This window comes from Oryctolagus cuniculus, chromosome 3, assembly GCF_051225735.1.
Source record: "Oryctolagus cuniculus isolate XC-2025 breed Fujian yellow rabbit chromosome 3, ASM5122573v1, whole genome shotgun sequence".
NCBI lineage: Eukaryota > Metazoa > Chordata > Mammalia > Lagomorpha > Leporidae > Oryctolagus > Oryctolagus cuniculus.
In genome coordinates this window covers 122290367-122309682 of record NC_142869.1, presented here as the reverse complement: position 1 = coordinate 122309682, position 19316 = coordinate 122290367, and the positions used below count along the sequence as shown (strand labels likewise).

Below are 19316 nucleotides of genomic sequence, written 5' to 3'. Positions count from 1 at the left end.
ATCTCCATTCTTACTGGGCCACCTCAACCCTGGGCCCTTCCCCCAGGAAGCTCCCGGCCTCCACCTCCGCAAGGAGATCCCGAGATGGGTCTCTGACCCAGTCCTGGCGCCCTGGAAGGCCCCCACGCCATGTGCAGAGCAGCAGAAGCCACGAGACTCTCTAAGTCTGTCACCCTCCTTCCTCTTTCCAGCCATTCTGCCTTTTCTCTGCGCAATAGTGGTGAGAGCAGAAAAGGCAGTTCGGGGTCCTTCCCCATGTCCTTCATTGTCCCAACAAAAACATGGCCACCCAGGTCAGCCCCACAACACCTTGAACCTGGTGGGCGGGGTTAAAGTCTGGGTGCCCTCCCAGCCCTGCCTGGCCCTGGTGGGGGCTTCTCCCATATGGGATCCCCCTTTCCGGGGCTGGCAGCCTAACTCCAGTTCTGAGAAAGATGGAAGGAAGAGGGGAGAAGGGGGGGGGGTCTTCTCCCAGCTCTCCAGCTGCAAAGGTCAGGTCGCTGAGCCCCCAGGGAAGGGTGTCAGGTTCACTCCCAGCCAAGAAGTCCCTCCCCTCCCCACCTCCCAGGGTGCCTGAAATTCCAGCCAGTTAAAGAGATAAGGCTGTGGTCAGCTACCAGGGCGGAGTCACCCCGACCTCAGAGCAACCTCAGAGCTGGGGTGGCTGGTGCAGGACACAGCCAGAACAGATACAGAAGGGACCCAGAGTAGGGCCAGGGGCCAAGGGACAAGGGAGCCTGGGGTGGGGGACAGGAGGGGCTGAGGAGGGGTGGGGAAGAGGAGGCTACAGAACGTGGCTCATCCAAAGGCACCCAAAAGCCAGAAGTCTTACCCAGGGCTCTCGGGGAGACATGAGGCATGGCACAATAGAGAAACTGAGGCCTAGTAAGCAAAGGGTGAGAATTTGCACCGGACCTCTGTGTTGGAGAGCCCATGGTCACCCTTGACAGTCTCCCTGCCCGTGACAAAGCTGGCGTTGCCTGAACACAGGGTTGGCCAAGAGGAGAGACAGAAGCACCAGAGCCCCATGGAGGGCTGCTCCCGGCCTCCTGCACCCCCTCCTCTACCCGGACAAGCCCCTTCTTGATCAATAGCAGAAATTGGTGTCCTCCCTAGGAGTTTCTGGGAGGGCCGGGCCCACTCAGAGTGCAACCAAGGCCCAGCCAGCCAGACCTCTCAGAACAGCCCTCCACCCTCACCCCTTCCCAACCAACACTTCACTGGAGGAAGAGAACTCTGCATCGCTCCCACCCCCACCCCCAAACACAGTGAGGAGCTCTGCTCCCAGCAGGCCAGGTGGAGCAGCAGCAAATCAGATGGAGGGACAATAGCCACAGCAGGTGCAAAGGCCCTGAGGTGGGAACAGGCTATGGGTACAAGGCCAGGTGTAAGACCAGGAGGCCCCACAACGCCAGGTGCTGGGTTTCATGTTGAGCCCTTGCCTTGGCTCAGCAGCCAACCCTCTCTTTCAGCCCACACAGGAAATCCTATTACATCCCCACCTTAGAGAAGAGGAAACCAAGGCATGGCCTGAACACTCCCCGGACCACCCAGCCACCCTGCAAGGCTATGGCCCCCAGGCACCTTCAGGGGGTCAGGGCAGGTACCTATGTAGAAGGTGAGAGGCCCCCTGGCAGATGTGGGGCCATGAAAGAGAGGAGGGGCAATGGGGACACCTGCTAGGAAGACCACCAGGGTCTCAATGAGTGCCCAGAGATGTCAGGGGAAGGAGGAGACACAACGGCCAGGACCCAAACAGACCACTCTGTGGGCACTTGCCACCCCCCATACCCCACCCACCTGTCCCCTCAGTCCCTCTTGCTCCAGGCAACCGACTCTGAGTGTGTGGACAGCTGCCTGGGGCCCCTTCAGGTAGGGGAGGCCACCAGGGCAGGAGAGGCAGGCAGGAGGCCCAGGCTGTGTGACCCTGGGCAGGTAACTTCACCTCTCTGAGCTGTGTAAGGAAGCCAAGAGCTCCCTCCAGGGGCATTTTTAAGGCTGAAGCGTGAATGTGTAAACAAGAGGGCCCAGCACAGATTGGTGGCCCCTGTCCTTCCGGTCCCTTTACCCCAGCTTGATCTGGGGTTGGCTCCACCCAGGCTAGAGAGCTGGGCCTCCCACATCCCATCCTCTGCCCGGCCCTCCCCTCAGTGCCTTCCCTTCCCTGTGCACCTGTCGCATGACTCACTGGGGCTTACTTGTGGCACTCTGTGGGGATGACAAGCAACACCCGCCCCGCCTTCCTCCCAGGGGCCAGTCGCCCCTCTGCAGCCCCCTCACCTCCCTGCAAGCCCCCACCCAGCTTCTCTTGTCCCCTTTGATAAAAGGCCCCTGATAACCAATGGCAGCAGCTGCCAATGGGAACCCTTAGGTGGGCCTCCTCACTCCACTTCCCAGCCGCACGCCCAAAGACTGGCAGTGAGGCTATGGCCGGCAGATGGCACAGGGCGACCCCTGCCCTCTTGTCGTGCTCGGTCAGTCCGCTGAGGACAGGCCAGCTCCACAGGCATGCACCCCACCCTTGGCTACAGCCCCCGTCCGCCCACCTGTCCAGAGATGTCAGCACAGCCGCCAGCCCCACCTGTCCCCTGCACACAAGTGCGGGTGCTATTCTGAGCCTAGGATCAAGATGCTGGCTATAAACAGAGGGGTGGAATCTGTTCCTGCAGCCCACCCACCTCCCACCCACTCCTCATTGCCTGCTCCCAAGCTTAGAGGAGGAGGAGCCATGGCAGGGAACAGCCGGGCACCAGCCAGCCCCAGCCCCAGCCAGGGCAGAGCTCAAGGGAGGGGAGGCGGAAGGTCCAGCCAGCACCCACCCACCTCGGGGCTAAGTGGAGAGTGGTAACTGGCACCCCAACAGTCTTCATCAGAAGCCCTATCTCCCTGACCATGCCAGGCCATGCTGAACCTGAATGGCACTTCCTCCAGGAAGCCTTCCCTGACTGCACCCCAGGCACAGGGGTGACTTGCCCCTCTGGATGCTCCCAGCCCTTTGCACATCTGTCCTGTCAGAGAAGTCCAACCCAAACCACGCTCCTTAACCCGAGTCCTCGGTTTCCACATCTGTGCCACGGGGAAGGGCTAAGTGGCACCTAATAGGGATGCGTGTTCATTTCAAACCCATTGCAGTTATTATTTTGGATATTCCTGTTGCTGTATTTGTTATTCATAGGAGTTGATGCCCAGAGCAAGCTTTAAATAGCTCCCACCAGCCCTGCCCACCCAAGAGCTGGCACGCTCCACCCACAGCACAGCATGGGGGAGGGCTGCTCCCCCACCCCCACCAGACCTTGTGGCTGCTCCCAGGCCCTCAGCTGCCCAGGAGCTGTCTGAAGGCCTCCTGCCATGGCCTTGGGCTGTCCACCTACTCAGTACAGTGAAGGTACCACAGGGGCTCCTCCACCTTGGAGTCCAGAAGTGGGAAGCGAGGCTGGAGGGGGTGGGAAGGAGGAAGGGACCCAGCAGGTGCGGGGAAGGGCTGGATCAGAAAGAGATCAGCTCAAGCTGGAGACTGGGAGAGGGAAGCAAGAGGGGACCGGAAACAGGTTGGGGGCCTTGTGCGGCTGCCCCAGCAGATGACATAAATGCTAATCCTGCACCCCCATATTCTTGTGCTGCCAAAGGGGGCGACTGAACCTGCAGATGAAGGGGCCATGGGAGGCAACATCCTCCATCCCCAGGGGATGCAGAGGGTCAGCCCTGAGTGGGACTGGCGTGCACAGACAGGGGAGGGGACAACCCAGCCCCACCCTGACAGGTTGTGCCAAACCAACCCTCCGTGGGTCAAAATCTAAGTCCCACTGACCACACAGAGGCAGCAGGAGGAAAGCAGCTGCACCCAGAGGCTGAGCCCAGGCCCGTCTTCTGCCCAGCGTGGAGTCGGAGCTGCTGGTTCAAGCCCTGCCTGCCTTCCACCTGGAGCTCCCCCTGGCACCACCAGCCGCAGCCCTTGAGGCCAGCTTCTCAGTGTCCCACAACTCTGAGCTGGTCACCGCCCTCTGAGCCCCGCCACGCCTGGCATCCAGGGCTCTCACAGCACCCAAACACCCCAGAGACAAGGACAGATGCTACTGCTCAGCAATCCAGAAATAAGATGGCGCAGATCACCTGTGCAGTAAGGAAACCCCCCCCCCCAGCAAAAAAAAAGACTTCCCACTGGCTTTGCATCAACAACAGTGCAGCCCCCAGCCTCACTGTCCTAGGTGATCCTCCAAGGCATGGCCTGGGCCCGCCTCCAGAAACCCCCCCCCCCCCCAGGACAAGGGCTCCTACCTGGAGAGGGAGCGGGGCCCCAGGACCACAGCCCTAGCCAGCCAGCCTCGCTGCCCTTCTTCCCTGCTGCTCTTGGATCCTCCTAACTCTGCTCCCCCCACCCGGGGAGGCCTCTCCACCAGCAAGGGGGAATGGAACAGACGGAGTCATCCATTCCTTCAAAAAAATAAAAAAGACAAAAATCACAGGAATGAGCCAAAAGATGAGAACAGACAAGGTGCAAGGTGGGAGTGGATGCCCACACCTCAGATCCCAGGGGCGGGCCCAGCTTCCCACAGGGGCAGCTCAAAGTAGGAGGGCATCCACAGCACAGCCTGGAGCCTCCCCCACAAAGCCCTCTCTTTCACCTCAGGCCCCACAGTCTGGATCCCAGGGGAGGCCTGGGTTGCTCTACCACTGCCCAAGGCCTCAGCTTTGGACAGGCTGGCCAAGAGAGCACACCCAGAGGTACACAGCTAGCACCCCTCCCCCCACCTCACCCCACCCCTGCACAGACCTGGTACAGGGCTGGGTCCCCAAGCCAGCTCCCACAGGACACCCCACCCTCAGTGTCCTGGTGTGTGAAACAAGACACCCATTCCCCCACCACTCCCTTACCCCCACCCCCACCCTCAACTCACCCTCCCCTAATAATCTTCACACAACCCTCCCAGGTAGGGGACCAGCACATTCCACAAACAGGAAAAGTGAGGATGCAGGGGCAGGTGGCTGTGTAACTTGCCCAAGGTCAAAAGACTCAAGAAGAGAGGAGCTGGGATCTGAACCTGGGCCTCAGGCTATACAAACCCATCCTCCTTCCACCAGGCCATGCTGCATAGCACACTCTACAGAGCCCTCCCCGGCCTCATCCTCTGCAGTGACACTTCCATTCCCCCAGCTAGCGCCATGCACCTGTTAATTGCCAGGCACCGCAGGCACACACAGCAGGTCTCGCCAGCCCTCCTGGAGTCCTGCAGGCAGGCCCCCCATCCTATGGCATTGCTCAGGCACCAGCTTAGAGTCTGGCGGTGACACAGGCCACTGCAGACTGTGGGGGTGGCCTCCCGGCCAGGGTGACCCAAGAGTGCCGCAGCTGTGTCCTCACCACCGCCAAGTTCGGCTCCCACGCGCTGACTCAGCCACTCTTCCAGCGAGCCCCAGGCCCGCAGAGCCCAGCCAACACTGCCCAGGACAGGCCCAGGGTGCCCCTGGCTGTGGCCCCCTCCAGGATAGGATGGGCCCAGGGCTGTCAACACAGGACAGTGGTGACACTCCAGCTTGGCCGGGCCAGACTGTTTCGCTGAGTCCTTACAAGGAGGGGACATGAAGGAACAAACTCCTGGCTTAGTTTTTGTATTTCAGAAAAAGAACAATACTTGGGTCCTGTCCCAGGTCCAGCAAATGCATCCAATTAATGGTGGATTCTGCTTCTCACTGTGGAACAAGACTCGGATCCCACTCCCCACCATGAACACATCCTCAAATCCCCCCCCAAGCTGCTAACGCTCTCCAGGCTCCCCCCAGCCCCTTCCTCACAGGAGCTGGGAACTCTGACATGGGGACCCCGCTCTCCCTCCACCTGAACTCTCCTAGAAATGCAGTCAGGCCAGCTGCACTTGACCCTGACCTTCTAGGGATACCCTGCAGGCACCCAGATTCCCCACACCCTGCCTCCCTCCTGGGGTCCCTAAGTGTGTGTATGTGGGGGGGGGGGGGTTCCAAGGGCCATGTGGAAGTCCCTGAAGCCTCCTGGGGCTGCCAAGGGTCCCAGCCTTCCCATAGACCAGGTGCTCAGGGACAAAGGCAGCTCCCACGCGGAGACTTTCTGTGGAAAGCTCAAGCACTGGCATTTGTGCTCCAGGAGTCACCTCCAAGCACTCGCCCTCTCCCTCCCCGGATTCAGGGCTGGGGGCAGCAGCACCTGGGAAAGGCCAACCTGGGGCCAGGTCTGAGGCCCAGAAGGGGGGTATATCCCAAGGTTCCCTTAGCCTCAATGTCCACAGGGGCCAAATGGACCTCACAGGGCACAGGAAGAAACAATGGAAAGTGGCAGGCAGGTAACCAATGCCCCCCTCTGGGGCCATCCAGAGCCAGCTGGCCCCAGCAGGATCCTACTCAGTGACTGCCACACCCTCCACAGGAGCCGCTTCCCCCAATTTCATTGACAAGGAGCATCTCAAGCTTCCCAATTCCCAGATGGGAACACTGAGGCTCGGTGGCAGAGCCAGGGGTCCCACCCAGGTCACTCACGCCTGTTCCATTCACTATCATGAGGTCCCTCCAAAGCATGAATGAATGAACGAATGAAGTGTGTGACTCTGTGCCTCCTCCAACCACAGCTGCACCTGGAACCATGTCCCTGACTTCACTCCTGGAGAGGTGATGCCAACACCTCCCAATTTAGTTTCTTCAGCTTTTACAGAAGGCGGGGAGGGGGGGGTAGGCACTGCAGTTCAATGTCAAGTATGCGGACATCTGGTCAGAGGAGAGCTCAAAGCACAAAAGCCAACCGGGGACTGCCAGGGCTTTCCCAAGCTCCTGCCCCGCACCACATTGGCGCAGGCCCTGCGCCTCCCTGAACACCACCCTCACCTCCTCCTGGATGTTCCCACAAACCCCCGGGGCAGCGACTCTCATCACCCCATGTATGAAGGAAGAAGAGGGGCCTCAAGGAAGTGACTGGTCCAGGCCACAGAGCAGGGGAGTGGTCTCGCTGGATTGCACTCCTTCTTCTCTTTGGGGGTTAAAGCTCCTTAACCCCTCCCGCATGACCCTCAAAGTTCTTCTTCCCCTTTGCTCACTCAATCTCTCCCTCCCCCAGCCCACCTGCCAGCAGTCCTGGGTTCTAATCAGCACCCCCAAGCCACCCCATCACTCAGATCTGGCTCCACCATAACAATCAAAGAGCCGGATGACAGCCCACAGAAATAGGGGTGCCCCAGCGGGCCGGGTGTGTGGGACACAGGGGGTCCCCTTAGGGATCTCTCCCAGCCCAGGCCTCTCAGTGTTAGGTCAGTCCCTGGGGCCCAGTGGCAGGCACAGGCTGGCCCTTGGCTCCAGCATCTTGGCTGGAGCTCCAGGGAGCAGTCGAGTTGAGCAAAGGGTCCAAAGAAAGTAGCAGCAGCTGTTGGAAAAAGGGGACGGACTGGCAGAGGCTGTCCTGGCCCCATCCCCCACCAGCCCTGCTGTCCCAGCAAAGCTCCTTCAGCCTGGCCCCTGCTCACCTCCATCCCTGAGACGGACTGCACCTGCTTCCTACCCGGTAGTCTGTACCTGGAGCCAGGGCCCCACAGCTGCCTCAATGAGGGTCCTCCCTGGCTCTGACCCAGAAGCAAGGGGATCCCTGTGGCCATCTGGGTGAATAACTGGACCCACAGGGATGCCCTCCAGCCCACCGGCCCACCGGCCCTGCAGTCACCCCCTCATGCGTAGACAGGGAAGCAGCAAGTGTGTGCTGTAGCAGGTACCGGATGCTGTTGCCAACCCTGGCTGGATAGGCCACACTGGGCCAGACAGGTGGGTGCCAGGACAGCAGCCCCATCCCTGACCCAGCTCCCTGTGCCTTCCTGGGCATACCTGGATTCTACTCTGGCAAGGCCACACCTTCTGGGGGACCCAGTCCTCACCCCCAGCCACCTCCTCACCACAAAGCCGGGGCTCACACAGACAGGAACCTAACACAGGGCACCTTTGGCTGAGGAGCCAGGGGCACGCAGGGGTCTAGGACAGAGCTGGCTTCTTCCGGAGGCCACAGGCTACACCCTACGCCACATGCACACCCACATTCTGGCCCCCCGAACAGGAGGCCTTGGCAAACGCTGCTCCCACCACTGCCAGAAACATCTCTCCCTACCCAAGACCTACCTCCTCTGCCCTTCAACATCAGTTCAGGTGCCACTTCCTCCAAGGAGCCTGCCCTGACTGCCCCAGCCTGAGACTGGAGATGCCTCCAGGTTCCAGTGCCCTCCCCAGCCCCAAGTCCGGGGATGTGCACCACGTGCAAGGTGGGCTTTCCTCCTCTAGGGGCAGGCTTTCCTCCTCCAGTGTATGGTCATTACCTGGGAATCCTTGCCCACAGTGGCCAGGCCATCAGGAGATATTAAGAAAGAGGGCAGTCACAGCCACAGCCTCTGCCCCCACCTCTGGGGAGCTAATTCAGCATAAGATGAAGCCAGGAGTGGCCGGTGCCACGGCTCAATAGGCTAATCCTCCACCTGCGGCGCTGGATTCCCATCCAGGATACCAATTCGTGTCCCAGCTGCTCCACTTCCCATCCAGCTCCCTGCAGATGCCTGGGAAAAGCAGCAGAAGATGGCCCAAATGTTTGGGCCCCTGCCGTCCATGTGGGAGACCCAGAAGAAGCTCCTCGCCCCGACCTGGCCCAGCCCCTGCAATTGTGGCCATCTGAGGAGTGAACCAATGAATGAAAGACCTCTTTCTCTGTCTCTCTATTAGTCTCTCCCTCTCTCTGTGTCACTCTGCCTTTTACATAAATAAATAAATAAATAATCTTTAAAAAAAAAAATAAGGAGCTCATTTTTGGAGCCAGCAGGGGTCCCTCTAACAAAGGCACCCTGGGGGTCCCCAGGATAGGGAGGCCCATCCCCCCACCCTGAGGACTATCTCCAGAACCAGTGCTCTGGCTGCCGCAGTTGTGTGTAGCCACCCACTCACTCCCCGTGATGATCCAGGCTCCAGGCCGCTGCAGCCCTTACACTGCAGAGAGAAGTCTGCAGCTCGCTGCCCTTCCAAAGGGCGGAGGCAGTGCAGGATGGGGACCCAGCACAGACCAGGGGGACACATGCCACTTGTAGGGGCCCCAAGGCCACCGTGACCCACAGATCCTCTACCCCATGCTGTGACCCCAATCCCACCCCATCTGCCATCCCACTGGGGATCTGGGTCAGGGAGCAGAAGGAGGAGGCGCAGCAAAGAGCTTCAACCCCTGTCTGAGGGCAGCAGCTCACTGGCCTAGCAATGACCTCCTGGGGCCAGCAAACCCTCCCCAGCCTGGCACCTGTCACCCGAAAGCTTTGTGTTAAGGTCACCCCACTGCAGAGGACCCAGGCCAAGCCCCATTTGCCATCTGGCCTAAAATCAGGCAGGACACCCCAGGAAGAGCCCCAGCCAATCACAGAACCCCATTCTCAGGCACCCAGTGCTGCAGCTGTGGGTTCAGGCTTGGTCCCACTACCAGCCCTGTGCAGTTTAACCAGCACAGCCACTTCGTCAGGGGACTCAGTGGTGCATAGGGAGGCCTGGTGTGCCCCATAGAGTCCTACACTCCCCTGGCCCTGCCTGTTTTAGGCCCCTGCCAGGTGTCAATACTGAACCCCTTGCCCAAAGCAGGTGTCACTTGGTCCTCCAAATCCGTGGGCCCTGCCTCTGTGGATTCAGGAGACCAAAGAAGGAAAATATTTTGGGGGAGGAAAAAGTGACATCTGGGGCTGATACTGTGGCATAATGGGTTAAGCCACTGCCTGTGGCATCAGCATCCCATATGTACACGTGTTCGAGTCCTGGCTGCTCCACTTCCGACAACTCCCTGCTAATACATCTGGGAAAGCAGCAGAAGATGGCCCAAGAACTTGGGCACCTGCCACTCATGTGGGAGACCCAGAAGAAGCTCCTGGCTCTTGGCTTCAGCCTGGCCCAGCCTCAGCCATTGTGGCCATCTGAGTGAACCAAAGGATGAAAGACTTCTCTCTCTGTCTCTCTTTCTCTCTTTCTTTCTCTCTCTCTGTACCTCTGCCTTTCAAAATAAACAATAAATGGCCGGTGCTGTGGCTCATTTGGCTAATCCTCTGCCGTCAGCGCCGGCACCCCAGGTTCTAGTCCTGGTTGGAGAGCCAGGTACCAGTCCCGGTTGCTCCTCTTCCAGTCCAGCTCTCTGCTGTGGCCTGCAAGGGCAGTGGAGGATGGCCCAAGTGCCCAAGTCCCTGCACCCACATGGGAGACCAGAAGGAAGCACCCAGCTCCTGGCTTCGGATCAGTGCAGTGCCAGCCGTGGCAGCCATTAGAGGAGTTAACCAACGGAAGGAAGACCTTTCTCTCTGTCTCTCTCTCACTGTCTCTACCTGTCTAATTAAAAATAAATAAATAAACAATAATAAATCTTTTTAAAAAAATGATGTCTGTACAGAATATGTGCAGACTTTTCTTGTCATTATTCCCTAAATGGTACATTATAGCAACTATTTCTGAAGCATTTATACTACAGTAGGCATTCTAAGTCATCTAGAGATGACTTAAAAGTATGTGAGAAAGGGGCTGGAGCTGTCACATAACAGGTAAAGATGCCTGCAGTGCCAGCATCCCATATGAGCACCGGTTCAAGTCCCAGCTGCTCCACTTCAGATCCAGCTCTCTGCTATGGCCTGGGAAAGCAGTAGAAGATGGCCCAAGTCCTTGAGCCCCTGCACCCATGTGGGAGATCCAGAAGAATCTCCTGGCTCCTGGCTTCAGACTGGTGCAGCTCCAGCCATTGCAGCCAGTTGGGGAGTGAACCAGCAGATGGAGGACCTCTCTCTCTGCCTCTCCTTCTCTCTCTGTGTAACTCTTTCAAATAAATCAATCAATCTTTAAAAAAAAAAAAAAAAGTGTGTGAGAAGGGACAGGCCTTTGGACTGGCAGTCACCATGCCTGCATCCCATACGGCAGTACTTCGTTCTGATACCCAGCCCCAGCTCACTGCTCCAGCTTCCTGCTAATGCAAGATCCTGGGAAGCAGCAGCGCTGGCTTGAGTGACTGTGTTCCTGCTGACCACGTGGGAAACCTGGATTGCGTTCCTGGCTGCCAGCTTCAGTCCAGGCCAGCTCTGGCCATTATGGACATTTGGAAAGTGAACCAGCAGCTGGAAGCTCGCTCTCATTCGCTCTCTCTCTCTCTCTCTGCCTCTCAAATAAATAAATAAAAATTTAAAAGAAAATAACTTTTGAAAACGTAAAGGATACGAGAGTATACATAGGTTATATGCAAATACTATGCCATTTGATATAAGATTTGCACATCCCTACATTTTGTATCCAAGGGCAGTCCTGAAACCAATCCCCTGAGGACACTGAAAGAAAATTGGATGCACAGAGCACCTACTGTGTGCCATGCTGGGGACATGGCATGCGACAGTGACCACAAGAGGCATCTACACCCTCGCGATGCAGAGACACATGCGCCTGCCTCAGTCCTGGACCCAGGCCACAGCGGGGACCCGCATGGACCACAGCTCGGCTTTGCACACCAGAAAAAGCCTTTCCTGTGTGTGTGAGTGTGTGTGCGCGCGCGTGTGTGTGTGTGTGTGTGTATGTTCAGCACCACGGCTACTTTCTCCCCAAGAACATTCAACTAGTATCACCATCCTCCTATACCGAAACAATGTAGCAATGACAAAAAAAAAAAAAAAAAAAAAAAAAAAAGGAAAGTAGACAGGATTCAATCTCAGAAGAAAGGGTGCTCCTTTAGCTGGATACAATGTAACTGCATCATCTGGGAAAGACTCCCTCTTGGTCTTACCTGGACTCACCTGCAGATGCCAACTCCTGCCTCTGGATCTGCATTTGCAAACCCCAGGCCCTTACAAGACCCCAGAGTCTACCTACATCACACAGGGTAACTCTGGACTCCAATGGGGTCTACCTATGGGGGGCAGACAGGGGATCTAAATCTTTATTCCAAGGGGAAGTGTCTTGATGAGCAACCCTCTACCCTGCTGTAGGTCTCCACAGCCTGACCCAAGCTGGACCTAGCTACTGACCCTAGAGAGACAGCAACCCAGTTACCCGGCCAGACAGACAGCTGTGGGCATGCATGGAGCTGGATAGGCCTCTCAATGCCTTCACCTGTGATGATGGCATGCGGCAGGTATGCACTAACCCCTGCCCATTAATAAGTTAATATTTGACAAAGGCGTCCCTCGGCGCAGGAAGCGCCTATCTTCGCTCAGGTCCCCAAGCCTGACACCTGTCAGCTCTTGGCATGGCCACAACCTCGTGTCCTCCTGAGGAGGAGGCAGCCTCTGGGGGGAAGAGGGGTGGTGGAGGGCATCCAAGGAGCCCCAAGGGCCAGGCTAGGCCTACCCAGGAGACGTATGCCTTCCACAGGACAGGAACAGCAAATGGCTGGTTCTGCTCGTGGCCTCTAGGGCCCTGTCCTTGGTTAGCAGCCTCTGCTGCGTGTCAGCCTTTCATGTTCTCAAAGGCCTGGGCAGGTCCAGATGAAAAAACCAAGGCACACAGAGATCCACATGACTTGCTCAGGGGCAGCAACTCAGCGAGAGCAACCCAACCTGTCCCACGTCCTATCCACTACACCATGTCACTGCTTAGCATGGAAATCCAACAAGTGCCCCCAGTCCCAGCTGTCTGCAGTCCCTTCCTCCTCCTCATTCTGCTCTCTCCCACCTCTCACATCCCACATCTTAGGCAGCAGTGCCTGTGTACCTGGACCTACATAAAAACAGCCCCCGAGGCTGCACATCTGCCCCAGCCTGTCTCCCACAGTATCCTGTTCTTTGCACTTTTAATCCCAAAATGAAATGCCCAAGAGAAGGCTTTGGGAAAACAAAACATAGCAGGATGGCAGACCATAGGAAGCCCTCTGCCTCGCAGGGTCCTCTGTCCCACTCAACCCCTCCCACTGTGGGAGCATCCCTGGGGTCTGAAGGCACCTCCCACTCTCCCACCCTGGGAGCTGCCTGTCACCCCTGCTACAGTGTCAGCCGGCCAGGCCAGGGGCTTGGTCATGCTCACCCCCACACCCTCAGGCACTACAGCAGTGCCCAGTGCATAGCAGGTGCTCCATATTTACAGTGTCAATGAACGGATGACTAGGCAGACCCCATCATCATCACCGTACCAATGGAGACAAGGAAAGCCCAGGGAGGGGAGCTGCTGTGCAGGATGCAAGATTCTCCCAACAAAACTGAGTCCAAGCCCCAGACCCTCCGCCCACCCACAGGCTGCCCCTGTACATACCACACACATGCATACGCATGCGCACACACACACCATCCCAGGGCTGTGACAACATCCTAAGCCCCGAGCAGCCCAGGGCTCAGCAGGGATTAGCTGTCTATGGAGGCCTGTAATGGACACTTCTAGGGGAGGGGGGACTCCCGGTGTGGGCTTGCTAGTGCTGCCACAGAGCTGGCATTTAATGAGCACTTGCTGTGTGCCTGGTACCTATCAACACATGGAGGAAGAGAGATCATCATCCCCACTTCATCCAGGAAGGTCCTACAGGTGGCTGGGGGCACCTCAGAGCCCATGCATGCTCTGTAGCCAGCAGGTGGGACTTGGGGATTCTAGAACCTTAGCACAGAAAGAAGCCCATCCCGCACTTGTGGTCCAAGTCACACAGCTTGTGAGGAGCAGAGGCCAGAGAGTGAGGGTGACAAGGGATCCCTGAGGGGGCATCTGTGAGGAAGAGGAGAAAGGGCTTCAAGCCTCGGCTTCCCTGACAACCTGTGGGATATGTGAATTTCCCCAGCATTCAAAAGTTGATAAAAATCCAGCCCAAATCTTATGCCCGTACACCCTCCTCTGTAGGAGAGCTGGCATCCCTGCCTCTCTCACCCCCTGATCTGCACTTGGGTCCATACCTCCTGGAATCTCCTTCTCCTTCTCCCACACAGCCCAGCAAACTCTGCCTCCTCTCCCCATCCAGGACAGGACAGCCTTTGCAAGACTTCGACCATGAGCCACCAGTCTCCCCTGTGCTGAGGCCACCCAGGGCCAAGGGGGCTCATGGAGATCTTGGGGGTCCGGTGTCCAGCCTCCCCACCCCCACCTGCAAGAGCCACAGGGCCACAGGCCCCAGACACTCCCACCCACCCACCCCAGAGGGTATGCTCAGCTCAAAATCCCCTCCAGCAGGCAACATGAGCCCTCTCCCATAAATAACTCAGGCACAGGGAGAAGCTGAGCCATGACTGCTGACAAGCAAGGGAAAAGAGCAGCTCAGAGAAAAGAGGCTCAGAGCAAGAGAGACAGGGAGGCGGCCAGAGGGGTACAAGGGAAGAGGTGGACGGCAGATGGAAAGACAGGGAATGGGTGGAGGGCAGCAGCTTTGGACCAGGGCGGGAGAAGGGGGCGGAGCACATGCAAAATACAGGTAGGTGGAGCCCCAGGCCTGGGAGGGGCTCTGGCTCCAGCCTAAGGGCCCCAGATGCCCCTTCTGGTAAAGGGCACCTGTGCACCCACTCTGGGAATAGCCTGACTACTCCTAAGGCCAATGTGAGGAGAGGGCTTGGGCACAGGCCTGGCTCCTACATGCTGCTGCTTGAGACCTTGACCATGCCCATGGGCCTGGTGTGATTCACAGCCATGTGTCAGGGTCCTATAAATAACCTCCCCCCTGCACCTTCCTCTAGGAGCACATGCCAGCCCTGGGCCAGGCACAGGCAGTCCCTGGCCCTGCACCTCCCCAGTGTCCAGCCTGCACCCCTCAGCTCCCATGCTAGCCAGGGTCTTCCTCACTCCCATACTCATCACCAGCCCAACCCCACCAGAACCAGGCCAGCCTCAGTCAACTTGGCTCCTTGAGGACTCCGGGGGGAGGCAGCCCTCGAGGGGCCAGCAGGCCCAATTCCACCCCCACCCTACCCCAGCTGTCCTTCTCCCCAGCCACTCCTCCACCCCAACTCCAGCCAGGGGCCCAGCCGCCAGCCTCTAATCCTTTCTGTCATCTGACCCAAGCCCCACCCTGAATTGGCTTTGCCCAGTCACCTTTCAAGGCCCAAAAATGGACACAGTCATTTATAGAGGGTCCGACAAGCCAAACGCAATGGGAAGATGACCTCATGGCACCCACAGGCCCAAGCTCCAGGCACGCACTCTGCACCCAGGCACTCTGGGGGTGGCTTGGAGGCAAGAAGTGTGGGACAAGACCTCCTGAGAGTCAGCTCAGTGCAGGCCACAGTCACTGCACCCTGCCTGAGACAGCCTTCCAGGGGCTCAGCCAGGGAAGGGGGCTCCCCAGCAGGTGTCAAGGCAGGAGATGATGAATGAGGGAGGACGCCCACTCGCAGGCCTGCACCAGGGCACCAAGACAAGCCCCCAAACACGCCTAATGGGGCCAGGTGAACGCCCAAAGGCACACACAAAGAAATCTGCCCAGGAGAGCCTATGGGAACCCACCACCAGGGCGGGGGGTGTCCACAGAGAGACTCAGAGGAAAGTGGGCTCAGTGACCCCGCCGGGCAGGCTGCCCTTGACCATGCCATCACCCTCTGAGTCCTGGACCGAAAGAAGAAGTAAGAAGATTCCCTCTGCCCTGCCCCCCATCAGGGCAACAGGGGGAATGGAATGGTCCCATTACTTGTGGGGAGGATGAAGGCAAGGTGGGGCCAGTGGCCAGGATGCTTGTAAGACACAAGGGTTCGGGCCGCGGGATTTCGACGTGGAATTAGCACCACCAGAAGGTGCTGGGAAGGCAGCCTGGTTAGTGGTACCCGGGCTGCAAGAGGGCTGTGATGTGGATTCCGAGCAGCAGAAGGCAAGCAGGGAAAGGCTGCTGTAGTTGGAGGCACAGGACTTCCTGGGAGCAGAGCCTGCAGCTGGGCCAAGAAACGGGGGGAGGGAGGAAGGCTACTCTACTTTCAGGAGGGGTCAGGAGGCCTGTGGAGCTGGCTTGGCTTCTGCTGGAGGCAGGGTCCCTGACGGCGTGGAGAGCAGCTGGAGCACCAGGCAGCTGCAGTCCCAGGCTCCCCGCAGCATCCACTCAACTAAGCAGCTGTCGGCCAACTGCCTGTGGCCACAGAACAGGGGCTGGAGAGGGAGGGCCGGCCGCCCAGGGGGTCAGTCCTCCATGGCTAACTGCCCCTGCCCCTGCCTACTGCTCCCAGAACCACATCAAAGACACTGCTGCTGCAGCAAAAAGGCAGCCAGGGGCGGAGGGACACACCAAGAGCAAGAGGAGCGAGTGTGGTGGGGGCGGGGAGCTGGTCCCGGCCTCCCATTCATCTCCTGAGACCCTGAGGAGCAGGAAGCAGGCTCAGGCCCAGGGCTGCAGGCACTTCCGTGGATTACCTTGTCATTGGGGGAGACAGAGGCAGAGGGACCCCACCTGAAGGCTTCCCAGCCCCCCCTCCCCTGCCAGCTACTGGGGGCTCTAACCCCTCCTCCTCTCCGCCTGGTAGGGGAACTGGGCCTGGTTAGATCTGGTGCTTGGCTGCGGGCCTATCCCTGCACGCACACCCACCCACTCCTTAGCCGGGAACACAAGGATGAGCAGGAGGACTCCCAGGGAGGCACAGGGGCGCTCTAGCACCCCCCCCCATCACGTGGTTGCATCCTTAGGGAGAAAGTCAGTGTTTATAAACAGCCGCAAGGCCTGGCAGGGGGAGGCCGGCCCGTCCTGGGTCCCCACGCGCTAGCAAGGGGCTGCGGAGGCTTCAGGCCCATCTGACCGCCAGGCTCCGAGGAGCCCCCCCTGCCAGAAGAGGGGATTCTGCTCTCTCAGATTTCAGAGACGGGATCAGCAGGGGAAGTGGCGTCAGCAGCTGGCCTGATCCAATTCAATACACCCGAGGTGGCTAGAGATAACAGGGCCGGCCAGCGCGCACCCCCAGCCCCGCCATCCCCCCGCATTTCCTGCACAGTCAGGTGCCCCCCGGGAGTCCCGGCTCCATCCATCTCCCCGGGCCAGCCGCGAGTCGCGCCCCGCTCGGAGGGCTCGGGTTTCCCGCGGCGCACTACACGCCCCTCCCTACCCGGGTCCGCCGGGGGCTCCCACAGCCGGCGCCGCCGCCACCCGCTCCCGGGCCGCTGGGAACGTGAGGCCCCCTGCGGGGCCCGGCTGGAGCTCCCAGGCCGCAGGCACCTCTCGAGAAAGGAAACCGATCCTTGCTCTGGCCCGCGGCTTACGGAGGTAGAGAGGCGGTAGGAAGGAGGCCACCACCGGCGCCGGGCAGCAGCCTCGGCAGTCCCGGCGCTGGTGTTCCGGGGGTCGGGAGGACAGGCCGGACTGGCTGCGTGGGCCTGGAGCCCTGGGGGTCGCCACCTCGCCTCCCAGCCTCCCCGGCCGCGGCCTCCGGGGCGGGGTCAGCCGGCTTTGCCCTCCCGGAGAGGAGCCCGGAGCGAGGCCGCCACTTCCCTGCGGGAGAGCGGCGAAGGGACAAAGCGGCTGGAGGAGGGGTGGGTGAAGGGACTGCTGCGCCCGCGCCTGCCCCGGCCCCGGCACCGGGCGAGGAGACAAGGACGCGAGCCGAAGAGGGCGCGCGCAGAACGCCTGGGGGCCGCAGCCCGGGGACCCCCGAAGGCCCTGGGTAGTGGTCGTCCGGAGGTGACAGTGCCGGACCCCGGGTGAGAACCAGCCCCGAGTGGGGAGGGGAGGACAGGTGGCCGGTGCTCGGGCGCGCTCACCTTCTCCTGCGCGCGGGTGAGCTTTTTCTGCACGTTGCTGGCGATCTTCCCCGCCGTCACCCCCTTGCTGCCCATGTCTGCCATCTCGGTGCCGGCCTCGCCCGGTGGCGGGCGCCTATCTCGCGCGGGGAGGCCGTGCGCGCCGCGCTCCCAGCCCCCAGCCCCAGCCGCGCGTCCGGCTCCCGCTCCACGCCGCGCACCACACAGCCCGGCCGACTGGCGGAGGCGGAGCGTGCGCCCGGCGAGCGACGCGGGGACCGAGGGAGGGACGCGCCGAGGGCGGGGGAGGGGCCGGGATGGAGGGGAGGGGCCGGGTCCCCGGGGGCGGTGGTCAGCGCCCCCCGCCCGCCCCCGCTGGACAAGACCCTGCCTTTTAAAGGGCCACTGCGGGCGCCGGAACCGCGCAAGGAGGAGGGAGTGGCGCGCGCGGGGCTCCTGGGAACTCCGGGGACACCGCCCCGCGGCAGGCACGAACACCGCAGCCCAGAGTCCCGGGTCGGCTTGGTCCTCCCTCCTCCCCAGCAGTCACCTCCTGCAGCCTGGGAAGAGGAGGCCCGGTGGGGAGGGAAGGAACGGAGCCCGGAAAACTCCGAGGTGAAGTTGAGCGCGCAGTGCGGGACGCCGGCTGCGTGGCGAGCGCAGCCGCCCGCAGCGCCCTCTGCCTGCCCCGGGTCGCGCCACGCCGCTTCCTCCCGGCCCGGAGCGGCGCAGGTGAACCCTCGGGGACGCCCGATTGGTGCCAGCCAGGCGCCCGTCCTTCCAGTTTGCCACTGATTACCAAGACAACGAGCGAACGCCACTGAGCCCCGGCTGCGTGCCCGGCGCTGGGTTGGGTGACTCACTCAGCGGCCTCGATGGCCCTAGAAGGTAGGGGCTGCCGCTGCCCTTTCACACTTGAGACGCCAAGAGATCTGCACCCCCAACCGTGCACCTGGACGCACCGGGAGGCCTCGGGAAACTGAGCCCCACTCCCTCGTGCCTTATAAAGAAGATAAGATTGTTGTCCGCTGGCCAGCTTTGTCAACGGGACGATGCCACTCGTTCTAAACAAATCAATGCGGGCTGGGTCTGCTGATTTCCACCCTCAAAAACAAGTCAGCTGCCTACAAGATCTCAGGATCTGGGGGCGGATGCAAAGCAGATGTGGGTCTTGCTGAAGAGGCTCAGCCATGCCCAGGGTGTGGGTTTGGGTCCCACAGGGCACCCAGAGAGAGAAGCAGAGCTGTTAGATGGGTGGGTGTCTCCGAGAGATTTTCTGGGTGAATAGAGGGGCCTTCACAGACCACACGCCGAGCCTCTTGGACCACTTGAGGCAACTTTCTTTTTCTCTGTTAAGATGTATTTACTTACTTGAAAGGCGGAGCTACAGGGAGGGAGAGACAGAGAGAGGTCTTCCATCCACTGGTTCACATCAGCTGAGTCAGGGCCAAAGCCAGGAGCATGGAATTCCATCTGAGTCTCCCAGATGGGTACAGGGACCCAGCAGGGGGCTGGACCAGTAGCCAGGACTGCATCAGGAGCTCATATGGGATGCTGGCGTCACAGGCAACAGCTTAACCTGCTGTGCCACAATGCTGGCCCCAGCATGGGCAGCTTTCTCTGGCTACTCATTCTTCCAGATGTTAATTAGGAGCCCCCTCCAAGGCCTCCTCTGCAGACAGAGGTAGCTCAGCTGAGATCCACTCCCATGCTGGCTCTCCTGG

General features: G+C 59.9%; 1 protein-coding gene across 33 annotated transcripts in view; it reads right to left on the bottom strand.

The window, feature by feature from the left end:
- BIN1 (bridging integrator 1) overlaps positions 1-17954 on the bottom strand; it is a 50966-nt gene extending 33012 nt beyond the window's left edge. For 13 of the 33 annotated variants that reach the window (XM_051848783.3, XM_070071070.2, XM_051848795.3 and 10 more), the window contains exon 1: positions 17614-17948. In XM_051848783.3, the coding sequence (XP_051704743.1) occupies positions 17614-17697 (84 nt within the window). In that variant the 5' untranslated portion in view covers positions 17698-17948. Of the gene's footprint in view, positions 1-5166; positions 5543-17613 lie in introns of those variants that run through there. The other 20 variants (XM_051848784.3, XM_051848785.3, XM_051848788.3 and 17 more) reach the window with 6 other exon arrangements.
- Positions 17955-19316: the final 1362 nt, after the last annotated feature.